This window comes from Kwoniella bestiolae, chromosome 6, assembly GCF_000512585.2.
Source record: "Kwoniella bestiolae CBS 10118 chromosome 6, complete sequence".
Taxonomy (NCBI): Eukaryota; Fungi; Basidiomycota; class Tremellomycetes; order Tremellales; family Cryptococcaceae; genus Kwoniella; species Kwoniella bestiolae.
In genome coordinates, this window is record NC_089246.1 from 495440 (window position 1) to 512121 (window position 16682).

At 48.0% G+C, this 16682-nt stretch overlaps 5 protein-coding genes across 5 annotated transcripts; 2 read left to right on the forward strand and 3 right to left on the reverse strand.

Moving 5' to 3' along the window:
- Window positions 1-54: 54 nt before the first annotated feature.
- I302_107386 (uncharacterized protein) lies at window positions 55-2177 on the reverse strand (the record flags this gene model as incomplete). Its single annotated transcript, XM_065870452.1, has 5 exons — window positions 55-518; window positions 662-856; window positions 936-1451; window positions 1591-1914; window positions 1994-2177. The coding sequence occupies 5 exons, from the start codon at window positions 2175-2177 to the stop codon at window positions 55-57; spliced, it is 1683 nt and encodes a 560-aa protein (XP_065726524.1).
- Window positions 2178-2571: 394 nt separating this feature from the next.
- On the forward strand, window positions 2572-3319 carry I302_107387 (ribosomal protein S21; the record flags this gene model as incomplete). The annotated part of the gene is made up of 2 exons (XM_019193482.2): window positions 2572-3087; window positions 3272-3319. The coding sequence occupies 2 exons, from the start codon at window positions 2572-2574 to the stop codon at window positions 3317-3319; spliced, it is 564 nt and encodes a 187-aa protein (XP_019044959.2).
- A 481-nt stretch (window positions 3320-3800) lies between these two features.
- Window positions 3801-5781, reverse strand: I302_107388 (uncharacterized protein; the record flags this gene model as incomplete). Its single annotated transcript, XM_019193481.1, has 3 exons — window positions 3801-5057; window positions 5113-5244; window positions 5305-5781. The coding sequence occupies 3 exons, from the start codon at window positions 5779-5781 to the stop codon at window positions 3801-3803; spliced, it is 1866 nt and encodes a 621-aa protein (XP_019044958.1).
- A 513-nt stretch (window positions 5782-6294) lies between these two features.
- On the forward strand, window positions 6295-14131 carry I302_107389 (uncharacterized protein; the record flags this gene model as incomplete). The annotated part of the gene is made up of 19 exons (XM_065870453.1): window positions 6295-6363; window positions 6452-6561; window positions 6659-6754; window positions 6815-6944; window positions 7011-7090; window positions 7150-7894; window positions 7970-8368; window positions 8429-8560; window positions 8610-9035; window positions 9115-9304; window positions 9368-9577; window positions 9633-9974; window positions 10030-11393; window positions 11455-11732; window positions 11793-13003; window positions 13082-13183; window positions 13244-13464; window positions 13556-13700; window positions 13773-14131. The coding sequence occupies 19 exons, from the start codon at window positions 6295-6297 to the stop codon at window positions 14129-14131; spliced, it is 6609 nt and encodes a 2202-aa protein (XP_065726525.1).
- A 440-nt stretch (window positions 14132-14571) lies between these two features.
- Window positions 14572-15931, reverse strand: I302_107390 (uncharacterized protein; the record flags this gene model as incomplete). The annotated part of the gene is made up of 3 exons (XM_019193479.1): window positions 14572-14598; window positions 14664-15773; window positions 15845-15931. The coding sequence occupies 3 exons, from the start codon at window positions 15929-15931 to the stop codon at window positions 14572-14574; spliced, it is 1224 nt and encodes a 407-aa protein (XP_019044956.1).
- Between the last annotated feature and the right edge of the window lie 751 nt (window positions 15932-16682).

Here is a 16682-nt window from a genome sequence, read left to right on the forward strand (position 1 = left end):
TACGTGCTCTAAGCAACAAGACTTGTCAGTGTCGCTCGAAATTATAAAATGGATCTACTGATCCTTCTTCTCCTGGACAATTTCTCCCTTCCCATTTGACACCTCCACCCACCCCCACTTCCTAGTCAACGCACCCTGCATCAACCCAAAGAAAACAGCCATAACCGTACTACTCATGATAATCACATTATAAGGCATCGAGAAATCAGGCGTGGGAATATCCAATAATAATCTATTGGTGTATATCCTCTTCCGTCCTGTATTTCTACTGTCTTTGCTGTTCTCGTTCTCTGAGGCTGTTTCAGGTAAGGTATCAAGTAAAGTCAATATACCCGATGAAAGCTCTATACCCCTTTCTGCGTCTGGTCGATGTTCCGTATATTTCAGAGTGAGTTTTGAGAATGGTATTTTCAGTGTTGCTTTCGAGTTTGCGGGGATGAGAAGTGTGAAATGTAGAGTTGTGGTTGATATTCTGGGTGGGGTGGAGGGGTTGTATGATAGGTTTTCTAGCAGGTCGGCTGGAAATCGATGGCTAAGAATCAGCAATTGCACGTTGTACCGAACAATTTTCGGACGAAGAATATGTCTGTCGAACATTCCCCTCGTCATGGTCGGCAAGCGTCCCATTACATGGTCAGGATAAATGCATGAAGTAACTCACGCCTTTTCCTATCTCCAACCAACAGCTCAATCTCACTCATCCACCCTTTAACCCACCAAGGCCAAATCTCCGAATATATCGCTCGTCTCTCAAAGTCATCGCTATTGCTTATGGTAATTTGAAAAGTCCCGTCCGAAGCTAATTTGTCCACAACAGTCCTGGAGATAGTGATAGGCGGAGGTGGGATATTTCGAGCTACAACCATGCACGTCGGAAACGTCAGCTGCATACCCTTCAATTTCACTTTCATCGATCATATGCGAGCTGAACTCACGATAATGATATACATTTTCCCCATCCCACCAAAACTGGATATCATTCCCTGTCAATTCCGCATTCGACAGATCCCACTCTACCACAGTCCGCGATTTGCCATCGATCCATTCCTTCTTTTCTTCGCCGTTCGGCTGTGCTCTGAGGTTATCGTCTGCCAGATCTTTGATCAGCCTCAAGACCGAGGACTGAGCTTCAGGGAAAGGTTTGGGTAATTTCTTTCTGAGTATCTGTTCTATCGAGAAATTTCTGGTTTTATCATTACCCCGTTTATTGTTCTCCGGCACTAAGGGTAATACACCTTCCCACCAGCCTCTCCATCGACCTTGATGGGTGGTCGACGGCATGAGGATCTCGATTCCCTCTGATTGGGATTCCCAGCTGAAGATGATACCTGGTTGGGCGAGGAGGGAAGAGATGCCTGAGAGGCCTTTGGACGGGAGCAGGGATAGGAAGGGTGTTAGGTTTTCGGTGCAGAGATGGGACTCGGGATGAGACAGGAGGAAGTGGGTGGTGTCTGCATAACCTAAAAATGTCAGTAATCGAACACTACAGAGTCCATATTTCACTGAACGATAGCAAGTCTCGACATAATCGCAATGACGGGGACATTATATTTGATGGAGAGGCAAGACGAAGAAAGGACGGCAGCTCACTCTCGACACGTCTTTTCTGAGGATATATACCCCCAAAATCCCTTACGACGTCCCCCTGATCCTTATCCTTTCCTCCCAACCCAGCGCAGAATAACCCTCCTAAGGCGTTAGTCACAGCATTCCATCTGTCCTGTACATCGTGACTATCCCTCAACCACCCGCGTATCTCACCTCCTCCACCTGACGAGTCGTAGTTCATCAGACCAGCAGAGGAGAAGCGGGTGGAGTCCCATCCCGAGGTGAAGGAGATGGTCAGTTCTGATACGTTGTTTGTCTCGAGGGGAAGAAGAAGGGAGGGGGGAGTAAGGGAGTGATGCGATTGGGCTGTTCCATGCGGTGTCAGCTTGTAATTCTCAGCTTTGGGAGCGAGCGTGACTGCAGATGATAGCTGATAGATACGTACGTATCGAGGACGATAGCCTGGGTGAAGAGAAGGTAGTTTCGAACTGGAAAAGCACAGACGTCCTTCCATCCGGTAATGGATGCAGAGTCAATGATTCTGAGAAGGCATCTTCGTGGTCATGCTGGCTGACTGCTGCAGCGTAGATTGGAGCGAGGAGAAGTAGTCGTAATGAGCTGAGCAGCATTGTGGTTATATCCGTCTATGCATAGTACGAAGAGGAAGAGTAGGATAAAAACAAAGCAGACACGGTTAGTGATAGATGTGGATGTGGGTGTGGATGCCCTCCACCGAGGTAGACATTGGTTGTGCTCAATATTTTGAAGATGGATTTATCCGAATTTATCCCAAATCCAGATTGATCCACGGGTTATTGTTAACGCTTCAAAAGTGAAAGAAAGTCGAGTTGAGATGTCTGGATAACCTCTGTCAGGTATCGAGATACTCAACAAGATATCGAGTGATCACCTCGACCTATACCATTTCACTCTCACGAGTATCTCTCACAGAAAGACATCCCAACAGCGGATCCTGAACGACTCATACAACCTCACCCGCTCCATCCAGCCCAAATCGTCAAAATGTCATTCCTCTTCCGCTCAACCACCACTCTCCGAGCAGCCACCGCTTCCTCCTCTCGTCTCACTCTCCCAGCCCTCTATCAACTCCGATACAACTCTACCCTCCCCACCCCCTCTTCTTCCACCCCTTCCGAGCCAGCCGCACCCCCACCACCCAAATCAGGCGAACTATTCACCCCACCCCGGAAAGACCCCTCAACTCTAAATGGCTTCTCCAAACTCCGTTTCGATCCCCTAACTACCCCTTCGGGGAAGGGAACAGACGGAGACGGCGAAGCATGGTGGCGTCAACTAAGTAAATCCGCATTGGAAGGTTACCCCGCGCATGCTTCCACTGGACGGTCGATCGTACTTCCTAGGGGAGGGGAGTTCGCGACGTCTTATAGGAGGTTACAGGGGTTGTTGAGGCAGGGGAATATGAAGAAGGAGGCGAGGTTGCAGGAGTATTATGAGAAGCCCTCTGTCAGGAGACGGAGGTTGATTTCTGAGAGACATAGGAGGAGGTTTAAGGAGATGGTGAGTCTCTTTATATTGGTTGGAGCCGTCAGGTGATGGGTTCTCGACCTCTCATGTTTTATGGTTCATGGTTCATGATTTATGCCATGAATTATGATTGGCGGGGCTCAGAGTCGTGTCTTGGAGCACTTGGCTGTCATTTATAGATTGTGAATAAATGCTGACTCGGGTACCCCTTTCCCAGGTCCGAACCAAGGTGCAACAAGTAATATCGATGAGAAATCGGGGATAAATGATATGTTGCACGGAGATTATGAGCTGGAGTCAAGCATAGAGATAGTGGGATAGTCATTTCTGCGATGGTATTCGAGTAATGCATCACCACTATTACCATGACGATGATATGTGGGGTCGGCCCATGCCACATTTGACAAATTGCAAGCCAAAGTAAAGCATTATAGTTCTGTACTAAGCGACTATTCCCCAACATGTCACTTGCATACATCCACGCAATTATCATGATACAGCTACGCATATGCCAAAAATGTACAACACAGCTAATCTCTCAGTTCGTATATAAATATGATAAGAGTGTTGATCGTCGTTATACAACTATAAGCCATAAATAAAACAAGGAACGAAGCTTTATGATAAACAGGTCTCTCCGGTGTACAAGCACGCAAGCGAAGAAATCTTGTTTGTTCTCGATCGAAATGTCCTAAATCTTCCCCTTCCTTGGACATCCGATACGTCTTCTTGCAGATCGATCCCCCCTACTCATCCCTCAACTTGATCCTCCCTACACCCCCATCCACATCCCTCTGATCCCCCCTCTTCTCGGTTCTCCGTCGCTTATCAACCTCATAAGCCCTGAACGTCTCCTGCGCATCCTCACTAATCCTCCAAGATTCCACCGGTATTCCCTGTCTCGCCAGTTCATCTTTCCAAAGTGGTAGAGTAGGTTCCCAAAGGGGATGAACATTGGTCGGATCGACAGGACACGCCCACACGTTCCTATCTACCTCTCCGTGGATGGAGGGCTGCTCCGATCCCTCTCTCATGGATGGTGTGATATCTACGAAACCCAGTATATCTGGGTGAGTCTCACAATATTGCTTGATGAGTGCGTTGAAACGGTTGGTCATCCCCACTCGGACTGGGAGGGTACATAGTGGTGGATCGTGTGCGAGAAGTTCTAAGACTGGTGTTTTGACGTTGGGTGAGGACTCGGTATTTTTAGGTAGAGAATGGATGGATGAGGTCATGGTATCTGTGGAATTGGCTGTACGTTGCGAGTCGAACAACGTGGATGCGTGAGATGAGTTCGAAGAGGTTGATCGAGGCGAACTTGGACTTAACATTGTTGAAGTATTATCTGAAAGGGATAATGTCGATACACCGACGTCCAGATCTTCTTCAGGTAAAGTACTACTTCTAGGTGTAGGTGAGAGAGATAATTTCCTTCGATGTTGTTTGTTTGCCCAAGGGGTCCTTGACCCCCTCTCGTCAGGGATATTATTCATCCGTTCCATTGCTTTCTGAGCTTTGGAATGATCTTCTTCCAATCTCTCTACGTACTTCTCAGGTATTCGAGGTAAAAGTTCATCCTCGACCAAAGGGGGCAAAGCAGCAGCTATCAAGACCTTTGAAGCTGGTGGTGTTCTGCGCGTCACGCCTGATCCGCCATCGGTCTGGGGCTGAGATTGACGTTCTCTAATTCGTTTGCCTATTGGTCCGTTGACGATCTCCCGCTCTAACCAACTTGTATATGCTTTGACAACGCTTTCTACGAAGAGTTCTGGGCCTAATGCTGGGCCCTTTGCGGAGGTCTCGGTAGCTGTTGCGAGTACGTTGGAGGGTCTTCTGAAGCGCGGCTGACCGTTTGACGAGTCTTCTTCGTCCTCTTGATGATTCTCTATGTTTTCTTTTGTTGAGGAGCTTGACTGCTGTGAATTGGACGTTGGAGGGAAGGATAGGTGCGATATAGGTTTGTTGGCCAATTGCCATAGATAATTTATTTGCAGATCGACCTGTGATAAATCGTCAGCTATGGAATTTCGAGACATGGAAGATGAAATAGCTCACATTACCGAAAATCAACATCACCCATCTACCCCCCGAAGGCATATACGCATAAGGAGGAGGAGCCAACAATCCATTAATGATAGGTAATAAGTCTTTTGAGACTTGCTTGATAGAGTTGGGGTTGTTCAGACCCTACGAATAGACCATATCGTCAGCTCAGATTTTACACTTTGAATAAGAAGGAAAGCTAACCTTTGCGGAAGACCCCTTGAACGTCTGTACCCTCACACTATCCTCTCTTAGCAACTTGAACGGTCCCACAAAACTATCCCCATAGACATACAGCGATGGACCAGAGGAATATCCATTGGAGGGATTAGATGAAGATGGCGAAGATGTATGAGAATGTCCAGAGGTCAATGCATTTCCATAGCTGCTGTTATTGAATCCTTTCGAGCTGGGGGAGGTGATACCGGTAAAATGATTTCTCCCGGAATGACTTGAAGGTAAAGAAGAGGAATGTGACCATGGTGATCTCGAGTTGTAATTTGATCTATTGGGTGCGGAGTATGGTCGACTGGAAGAAGGAGGAGTGGCTGGTGGGTTGCTGGAGTTTCGTGAAGAGGAAGAAGCGGAAGATGGAGATGGGTTGGATCTGTTTCGCAAGTGTGGTGGGACGTATACGCCCTTGGAGGAGGATGGCGTGGTGGTGGATGTTGTTGATGTCATTGCGGTTATTTGTGTTTGTGCTGTATCATTGATGCATTCGAGTGTAGTCGACAATGGTCGTAGATATGTGATATACAGTTGTAAGATGCAAAGGCAGAAGCAGGAGAGGAGGAAGGTGTGGTAACAGGGTTGTATTTACGAACATGGGCCAAGCTTGCAACTACTAGCACCAGTTGTTACGGAGATTCCTTTGAATTCCATTCCTTTAATTCGCCACCCGACAGTCATTTGGCTTCCTAGTATCCGGTTGTTCTAAAAGAGGGGGACCAAATAAATATAAACAGATGCTCGTCAATAGTAAAGCTAGGACGCGTTGAATCAACGCATTTGCATGTCCACAGAGTGTCAACAACAATTAGTGCTACACCATGAATCATCATATTGTAGTTGATCGGTAGACCACACCCATATACTCATCATCCATATACCCAGGCTCATCACATAGCAGAGCCACATTGAGGGAGGGTATCATCAATAAGGAAGGAAGAAGGAATTGTCAGAGATAGATCAACAATGGACGGAGAACCACCTCAGGAAGAAGATTTCTCTCAAATCCCTCTGGTAGAGCGAAGTCAGCACAAGGTGTGTACCAGCGTAGCTCAAGAAATTTACCTCGTCTATACATCAGTCGGATAGCTGACGACTGATACTCTTTGCACGCACGTATCAGAACTGGAAAGCAAGATTATCAGCCTACACCGACGTTATAGCCAAATCAGCCAAGACGGCTTCAGATACCGATCCTTTCTTTAGACCTTTCTTGTCGGACGGGGGATTATTGTGAGTCAGCTTGCTTTCTCATAACTTCATGCGAAGACGTCGTCTAGCATGGTGTTGAAAACATAGCTGACTACTCTATATATTTGATTTGGGACAGGAAAAAATGGTGTCTAGATTCAAATGTAGTAGCGCAGGAGAAAGGTATAGAGGCCGTTTTGGCTATCGTACAGTATAGTGGAGAGACGAGCGCGAAGTAAGCTGAAGGTTTAGTTTCTTACGACGTAGTCAACTTATGTTCCCTTTTGTGGTATAGGATACGGCCAGAGGTCGTCCCCGCTATAGTGGACAAGGCATTAGGATCCGCTCGAGCAGGTACGAAGAAGAAGGGTATAGATCTGTGTGCGATGTTTGTGGAAGTTGAAAATGGTGGGGAAGGAGTCATTGTACGTCTAGCTACACCACTGAAGACGAACTTCAGCTTTTAGCTTATGATATCGTGATGTCTGTAGGAAGACGTCATGGCAGGTCTCAATGCCAAATTACCGAAAGCTGTAGCTGGCTCAGTGACATGTATAAAGGAGATAATAGAGTAAGTTGGGTAATGTTCATCTGCTGACCTTTCTCAGCTAACATTGTCAATCTCTTCAGGACATTCGGCGTACCAGCACTAGGCAACATCAAACCCCTTCTCAAATCCTTATCCAAAATATTCGGACATTCAGATAAAAACGTACGAGCAGAAGGAACGACTCTTACACTAGTATTATATACATACCTTGGACCGGCTCTACTTCCAGCTTTAGCAGATCTCAAACCCGTACAAATGAGCGAACTGCAGAAATCGTTCGATTCCATGGATGCGGAAGGGAAAGGAGCAGGCACAGGCAAGGCTACTAGATACACCAGGAAGGTTCAGCGAGATAGAGAAGCCGCCGAAGCGTCTGGAGGAGCCGACGAGGAAATAGAAGGAGGTGAAGAGGAGGTTGCAGCTCCGATAGATCCGAAATCGCTGTTAGATCCTGTGGATGTGTTGGCCCTGTTCCCTTCTGATCTGATGGATAGACTAGCCTCATCAAAGTGGAAAGATCGTTTAGAATCTTTGGAAGAATGTACGAAAGTTTTGGTTCAACCTCAGAATGCTAGTATATCAGACTCCAACGTGGATTCTTATGGTCCTTTGGCGCAGACGCTGGGAACGAAATGTAAATCAGATGCCAATATCAATGTGGTAATAGAAGCTTCGAAAGTTATTGAAGGGATCGCTAAGGGTATGGGAAGACCTTTTGGGAGACATAGAGGAGTCATCATGCCTGGTATGATGGATAGGTTGAAAGAGAGGAAAGTGAATGTGACGGATGCGTTGGGTAGAGCTTTAGATGCCATCTTCTCAACGGTGAGTATTGTCATCCCCGCTGTAGTGATATTCAAATGATATGCTGATTATAGACATACCCCCTGATTTTCTCAGACAACGTTCTCAGATATAGTAGAAGATGTGCTTAATAACCTCAAATCCAAGAACCCCCAAGTCAAAGAAGGAACACTCAAGTTCTTACTCCGTTCACTGCAGACTACTACTGAAGCACCAGGTAAAGATCAGATCAAACCTATTGCCGAAACGTTAGTAGTTTTATTAGGAGATAGTGCCGAACCTGTACGGACCAACGCTGCAGAATGTCTGGGAACAATGATGAAGATATTGGGAGAAAGAGTGTTCAACCCTTTCATTGAAGGTGTCGGGGAACTGCAGATGGCTAAAGTGAAAGATGCGTTCGGGAGGGCGGAAATCAAATACAAAGCTGGTGGGGCTGCCATGCCGGCGGTGAAAGTTGGAGGTGCACCTAAACCCCCTGGAACGGTGAAAAAGGCGAGTATTCCTTGATCATCTATATCGCGTCTTGTAGGGTGGTACTAAAACTCGTTGCAGGCACCACCCAAACCTGCTGCTTCTGGTTCCCCGCCCATCAAGGCATCTGGAAAGTTCAATACAGATGAACTACTGGATGACTTCTCGGCTCCCCCAGCGAAGGCGCCGCCAGCTCGATTTGCTAGACCTGGAGTGAGCTTTATTTTGTTTACTAATAATGTGAAGCTGACTTCTATCGCAGGCCGCAAAACCAGCACCCTCAGCCTCTGCACCTCCTGCATCACCTAAACCACCCTCAACCTCCACTATCAAAAGACCCCCTCCGTCAGCAGCAGCCGGCCCTTCAAAACCTGCAGCCAAACCTGCAGCCAAACCACCCGCGGCAGCCTCATCGTCCAAAGCTGGTCCGTCGAAAACACTGGCAACATCACCTTCGGAACCTGTCAAATACCGTTATTCACCTGAAGAAGCAGCTGCGATAGCGTCAGATGTGATTCCGGCAGATTACCACGTCAAACTGGCTGATGGCGCTTGGAAGGTGCGGTTGGAAGCTGCTGAAGAGATGGTCAAGTGGGTTGGTGAGGAAGATGGAGCTGGGAAGGTGGACTGCGAAGTCATGATGCGGTTCTTGGGTAAGACTCCGGGATGGGGTGAGAAGAACTTCCAGGTGAGTCAGCTGTCACTTCCTCTATCTTGATTGTCAGATTAAGCTGACCGCGTCGGGTCGGATGCACAATCAAAAACAGGTCTCAGGAAAATTGTACCAAGTAATGGGGATCATGGCTGAGAAATCGCCATCATTTGGAAAACCCGCTGCCGCGCTGGTAATAGGACATCTGACGGATAAATTGGGTGATATGAAATTGAAGAAACCTGCTGGAGATACTTTGACTACTTTTGCTGAAAAGACTTCTTTGGCTTTCGTGCTTGCTCAAGGTGAGCTAGATTCAGGCAAACCCAAGTGCCTTGTTAGTGAGCTGATCATGTTATCGAGTTTAGGGTATGAACCGATGACGAAGCAGAAAGCACCAAAAGCTCAAGCGGATGCGTTGACCTGGATTAAACAGCAGTTGATCGATTTTGGAATTGCCGGAATACCGTTGAGGGATTTGATTGGATTTGTGAAGAATGCTCTTGGATCTCCCAACGCTTTGGTCAGGAAGAGTGCTACAGAGGTATTGGTGACTGTGAGGATAGCAGTCGGTGCAGGTCAGTCGCGCGATTCTCCTTGTTCATGGCATCCAACTGATCTCATTTTCCTTAGATATATCTGGCTTCTTGGAAGATCTCAATCCCCAATTACTAAACACAATCAACTCGGAATTCGAGAAAGTGTCCTCGTCCACACCTCCGGAACCTACCAAGACGCAAGCAGATCTACAAGAATCTACCCAATCTGAAGCGGGTGGAGCAGGAAAGGCAGGTAAAGGTGGTGCGGATCCACTGGACGATCTGATACCCCGACAGGATTTGGATAAATTGGTAGCATCGACATCGGTCATACAGGATGCGAAGAGTGATGCGTGGAAGACTAGAAAAGAGGCATTCGAGGCGCTCAATGCTGTGTTGGAGGTCAAGAGTAATAACAGGTTGAAACCTAACATGGGTGAGTTGGTTATTGGTATAACGTTTGAGCCAGGCTGATACATCTTGTATTCCAGGTGAAATCGGAGGCGTCCTCAAGAAAGCAATGGCGGATACCAACTTATCAGTTAAGATGCTTGCTCTCAGTATCATCTCCAAAATCGCCACCGGTATGGGTCAACCGTTCGACAAGTACCACAAATTGCTGGTGGCACCTGTTGCCAGTGTCTGTGCGGATCAGAAGGCGCCTACTCGATCGGCCGCTTTAGCTACTTTGAGCGCCATGGCTGACGCTACCGGCGGACTCGATCATATGTTCTCAGGACTAGGCTCAAGTCTAGAATCTACCAATCCAGTGCTTAGAGCTACAGTACTTGGTTGGCTCGCTGCTCGAATCAAGGAGGAGCCACCCTCCCCTAATGCCGACTTGTCACCTCTCGCCGGACCAATCATCACTTGTCTGGAAGACCGGAATGGAGATGTCAGGAAAGGGGCTACAGCGGTATTACCGTTTGTCGTAGCCAGCGCAGGGTTCGACTTTGTCATGGATCAAACGTCAAAACTAAAGCCTGCTTCCAAAGCTACCATCGTTCCTCTGATCAGCAATGCTCGATCGAGTGTCCCTACGTCATCTTCAGCTCCCGCCCCAAAAGCTACCACCGCAGCGCCTTCAAGGGGCGCTGCTACTCCAGTCGCCTCACGAGTGGCCAAGTCATCAGCTGCTCTACGGTCCGCTCCCGGATCTCCCGCTCCTTCAGCTGTACCATCTTTACCGAAACCATCAGCTGTTCCCGCTCGATCAATGGCTATGAAAGCTTTATCTTCCGTTCCCTCTTCTAGACCTATGTCATCCCTCTCACAGGGGGACGACCGACCTTCCGGCTTACCTAAATCGCGCATGGCTCTACCTCGACCTGCATCCTCAGCTTCTCATGCGCCATCGATAGCATCATCCTCTGCTGCTGCTTTCTCCAAAGTAATCCCTTTCATCCATCACGACCCTGCACCACGTACCACCCGTCTCAAGAGAGATGCCACTAGATGGGTACTGGACCCTTCGCCCAAGGCATCATCCGATCTCAGCGAATACCTCCAACATCAGATAGAACCTCAGATATCACCTGAGCTATTCTCATTACTGTTCAGTAAAGACCATAGGGTGGAGGAAGATTATATGGCAGGTTTATCGACGATGTCAGATTTCTACGATGTCAACGCTGCGTCGTCCTTTGGGTTAGAGGACGATGAGGTACAAGGCATACAATTAGCAAATGTCGATCTGGCGTTGAAATATGCTGCGTTGAAGCTGTTGGGGAATAACACACAGCTGGCGAATAGATGTTTGGAATTGATGAGTAATATAGTGGAGTTGATGCCTAGGTATAATGAGAGGTTTTCAGATGGAGAGGCGAAGTTGTTCGTTCCTGCTTTGGTGTTCAAAGTAAGCCATGTTTCGCTGCTTGTTTTGCAGATTTTGAGCTGACATGATGTTCTGTTGATAGCTCGGAGATGCCAAGTTCGGACCCAAACTCGCACCGATATTTGAGTCGCTGGATAAAGTCATTGCTGGTTCTCAGGTCGTAGCGTTGTTGGTGCAATATGGCCTCGAAGATAAATCGGCAGGAAAGACCTGTAAGAACGAGTCGCTTGCTCTCATTGAAAAGGCCTATAAGAAACGTGGGTCGATCTTAAGGACAAGAGAGGATAGAGGGTTCTATGAAACTATTGCGAAGTGTATTAGTGATAGTGGGACGAGGAATGCTGCTTTGAGTGTTATGGCGTGAGTGCCAGTTTCCCCTAAGTGGATGGACCGGTAGCTGATAAAGTCGCGAATGAATAGTCTGCTTCAGTTACAAGGTGAATCAAAGAGCTTGGCAGCAGTCATCGAAGCGATGCCGAACTCGTCGAAGGATATGCTCGCCAATCGAAGATCAACCATGGCTGCTAGTAGATCTGGTATACCGAACCCCTTAGTAGCAAAGGTTTCACACGACTCGATACCGGAAAGTTCACCCAGACTGAAACGACCAACCGGTCTTGCTAGTCCACGTGTGAACCACTTGCCCCGAGAAACCGCCAGTGATTCACCCAGAGGAGCACCTTCACCCGCTTCGAGATTACCTAGATCTGGAACCGATTCTCCCTCTCATAACCGGGCTATCCCTGCTCCATCTGGATTACCTAGACCTGCTGGTATACCTGCACCCGCACAGATACCTTCAGCAGCTACTTCACGACTTGCAAGACCTGCTGGCGATGTGTTTGGTGCACCGAATGGTCGATCTGCAGCATTGCAACCTCTCGCTAGACCCCCACCACCTCGGTCCAGTGGGCCGGATGTGATCAAAGCTATCAACGAGATACGGCACGATGATCTCGATAGATGCGTGGATGCCCTCAAGGTCATACAGCATATGCTCACTTCGACACCAGAACTATTCATCGATAATGTCGAGACTCTCTCTGATACGTTAATGGACGAGATGGAATTCGCCTTCACCCCTCCAGAGAACTTACACGAACCGAAGTATTTCAGAGTGGTCAAGCATCTCATACAGAGTTTCTCGGGATTATCATCCAACCAGGATTTAATGAAGCGATTATCGTACACTCAGCTTTATAGCGTATTGAATTGTCTTTCCTTACGCTTGGTCCAGGCAGATAAATTAGGAGGAAGTATACAAGACATGTCAAGATTCTTCAACCTAGTTTTAGTCCAATGTCTCTCCACCCCCGATAGGCTACTGGTATTTAAAGTAATGTTCAAACTCCTCTTGGACCTGACACAAAATTTCTCGGTCGAACGGATCAAACCCGATAATGAGCGGGCCAACCACCCCGATCTGGTTATCAAGTGCCTTTGGAAACGATGTAAGATCCTGGATGACGATTTTAGGTCGAACAGGTTGAAGCCTGGTCCACTCCTTGCTGTCTTGGAGGAATTCTTACAAGGTGTTGGACCGTCCGAGTATAGACGGAGAGCGGCTGAGGGGATCGCATTGGGTGATATGCCGTTGAGGACTGTTAAGACTATTATACAGAAGATGCTTGGTGAGTCTTGCTACTTTTCCTACTTTCTTACGAATTCCTGCGGTAAGCTAGGTGCGCTAACGACAATATATGATGTAGTATACACCCAGGAAGCCGGATTGGAAGTATATGATATACTGCTGAATCAGTTCGGTGATGACGCTGCTTCCACTATCGTATACACTTATGTCTTTAGATTAGGTGAGCTGCCCTGGTCCCCGGGAACATAGGAGGAAGCTGACTTTCAGTATGATTGTTTAGCTGGAAGAGAGACTGCCAAGCCAGCTAAAACACCTCTGACGTCTGTCTCTGAACATGATCGACCGACCTCAGCTGCCAGTCAGCATACAGCCACTTCCTTACGCTCGGAACGCCCTTCATCTTCCACTACGCCGACGTTGGAGAATGCACTTGCGGTGGAACGGGAGGAGACAGAAGCTGAGAGGTTGGTCAAGAACTTGCGGAGCGAGAACCAAGCTAAGGTGAGTGAGCTTGAACCCTCTGCACGAAGTAGTCAATGGAAAGAGATGAGATGAGATGAACAAAGTGCTAATTTGACTATTGCATGGATAGAGCTTGGACGGATTATACGCTTTCATTAAATCCCGACCTGATGCCGAGGATGAGGTCAACGCCGCTATTGCTGCTCACTTGACGCCTACATTCCAGACCTATGTGAGGAGGATGATTGAGCAGAGAAAGAACAATGATAATCCTTGTGAGTGGTCTCGTTTGGTCGACACCTGTTGTACATAGCTACATTGCACTCTCATACTGACTGCATGTGCAGCTCCCATCCGAGGCGGAGTGACCTCGCCCATCCGATCACCCTCCCGACCCGAATCAATGCCTCCCTCCCTGAAACCCTTGCCCAACGCCTCTCGTAAATCCATTGGTGGACCCCGACCCTCCAGTCTAGCAATCAACGTAGATAAGAACCTACCGTTAGATGACCAGTTGGCGCAGTACAAGAACCTGTTCAGGAACCAAGCGTCCCTTAATCACTCGAATAGTAATAGTAGGGATGGAAGTAGTAGTCCGCCTCCTGCTTTGGGGGACGGGAAGGAGAACGAAGAGGTGGTTGGTGAGATACCGGTCCAGGGGTTGGATAATGGTATAAGAGCTCCGAGGGCTAGTGATGTAGATTAGGGGTCGGGGTTTGCAATCTTTGGGTTTTGTTTCTGGCTTTTTGTATTGGGTTGAGTGTGATCATGAGCAGTATAGGGTATCAACTTCATGCATTTGAATATCCGTTTTGCCAAATGGTCAAAACAATAGACAAAGCTCAGCGAATGAAGGAAGGAAGAACAATTCGATGAGAGCCATAATATACAATAAGGCACGTATATCTCCATTTATATATGCTAGCAAATCATGCATCGATTATGAATTAACAACTGTCCGTAGTCCAAGTGGAAAAGCGAAATTAAGTACGGTATGTAGGGTATATGCACGACTGCTGTATGAACACAAACCTCGTCCGATCATTCACACGTAGATCACCTTGGAGCTGAGATATACAAACTATGGTCCAGCCACTTTCAGCTACAAAAGGCTCTGTCAAAGTGTCCACCACCGAATAAATTTGTCTAGAGCCACGTCCAACCTGAAGAGACCTGTATGTACATATCGTCAGCACCGCATTCGCACCACACTCGTCAGAAGTAAAGGGGTTGCTCACAGTAGAAGACGCTTCAGCTTGGCTGGTGTGCAAAACGAACGCAGCGAGATTATCGCTCCCCTCGAAAGTGGATGGTGGGAGTTCACCTTCCTTGGGTGTCTCCGCGGTAGGCTTGGTCGTCTCCGTCTCGTCTTTCTCGCAATCGCACGTCTTCGAGGCGGAGGCAGTGACTGGACCCGGAGATGAGGAAGAGGAAGAAGGTTTCTCGGATGTGGTAGGAGCGGCGGCTTCTTCGGTCGTAGCGGGTTTGGTGGGTGTGGCCGAAGAAGATGTGGTTGTGGGTTTAGGAGCCTCAGAGGTGGTAGTAGGTTTGGGAGCCTCAGAGGAAGAAGTTGAAGTAGGAGCGGCGGCTTGGTCGGTGGTTTCTGCGGGCTTCGAAGAAGAAGGAGCGGGTGGTGCCTCCTCTTCGCAATCTTCCTCTTCTTCCTCATCTTCACATTCCTCCTCCTCTCCACCTGCACCCTGGCTAGATCCACTATCACCGCCACTCGACCCCTCGGCAGGCTGGGAGGTAGTGGGTGTCGCGGCATTAGCGGTCGTCGGAGCAGGTTGTTCGTCCTTGCCTTCCTCGCAGTCTTCTTCTTCGTCTTTCTCTTCTTCGCAATCTTCCTCTTCCTCAGGAGGAGCAGGGGTAGGGGAGGTAGGAGCAGCCGCCTGGCTGGTAGTTTCAGCTGGAGGCGCAGATGGACTAGTCGGCTTGGATGCCTCGCTCGTCTCTCCTGGACCTTCATCATCCTCCGATCCAGTGGGACAAGCACCCTTACAATCTTCTACGGAGGAGGACTGCTCTGGCCAGAGAGTATGACTCTGTTGAACTGGAGCCGACGAAGTCGACGTGGGGATAGGTACACCCGTCTCGGTAGATGAGGTGGGAGCAGAGGCAGAGGCAGTGACGGTCGCGACGTGAGTTCGGGTCTTGGTTATTGGCCCTGAGGCGGCAGAGGAGGTGGTGGGAGCAGCGGCGTTGCTGGTCGTTCCCTCTGCTTCGGGGGTGTTTCTCGCTTCGAGATCGCCCGATTCGGCAAAGAGAGATAAAGGGATGCCTACGCGGAGTTCCACACCTGGTGGAAGTGTTGCTGAGGCATCGATATCGTCTTGTGGGGATCGTTTCTGCGATAAAAGCAGTATGATGTGAGCTGGAGTAACAGATACAGACACAGTACGATCGGACTCCGACTCACATTGAATCCTGGGAGTCTGTTCAGACTGATAGCTTCACCGAGAATAAGGGAGGACAGACCCCACACGAGGAATGTGTTCGGCTTCATATCTTCGAGGTATGTAAGGAGCGTGATTAAGTATGTGTTAAAGTCAAACTATGATTTTCAATAGGTTTGATCTACCTATTGAGCCATGAGACGAGTCGAGACGAGGGCATGAAAAAGATGAAGTGAAGGGCTGGGAAGATGGCAAAAGAACAATGAAATGAACTGAAGCATGAAATATACATCGATCTCTGCTAGATATATACCTCACTGGCAAGAGAACAAAAGACCTTAGTCACGGGTACGATGAAACTCAATCTCTCCATTTAAGTCGAGATTCCAGAATCAGGAGAAAAGGATTGATTCGCTTCGATGATTCCTTGGATTGAAGAGGATTCTACCTTACAAAGGATATTTTACAGTAGCGAAAGGACCCATTCCTGGATCAATCGGTATGTATATGGGATTCGACCTTCTCCTTTGATCCTTTGATAGCATTCCATCCTTTGGTTCAGAGATAGCCTTTGATCTTTGTTATCTTCATCCTGCTTGGAGATCCCATGTCCCCTTGCTGAACTGTAGAGCGCAATTAGTCCAGGTAATTGATGAATCGAAGTTACTTTGGTTGTATCAAGCTAATACGCTTTGAATGAACGCCTTTCGACCTATCCAAAGGGGCTCGACTTGTGAAGACTGAAGTGCAAAGAGGTGACTCATGCAATAATTGACTTCTTTCATCTCTTATGCATACTTGACTTATATTTAAATCTACAAATCTTCATTCACTCTTCTGTACTTGTCTGTATTTGTTCAT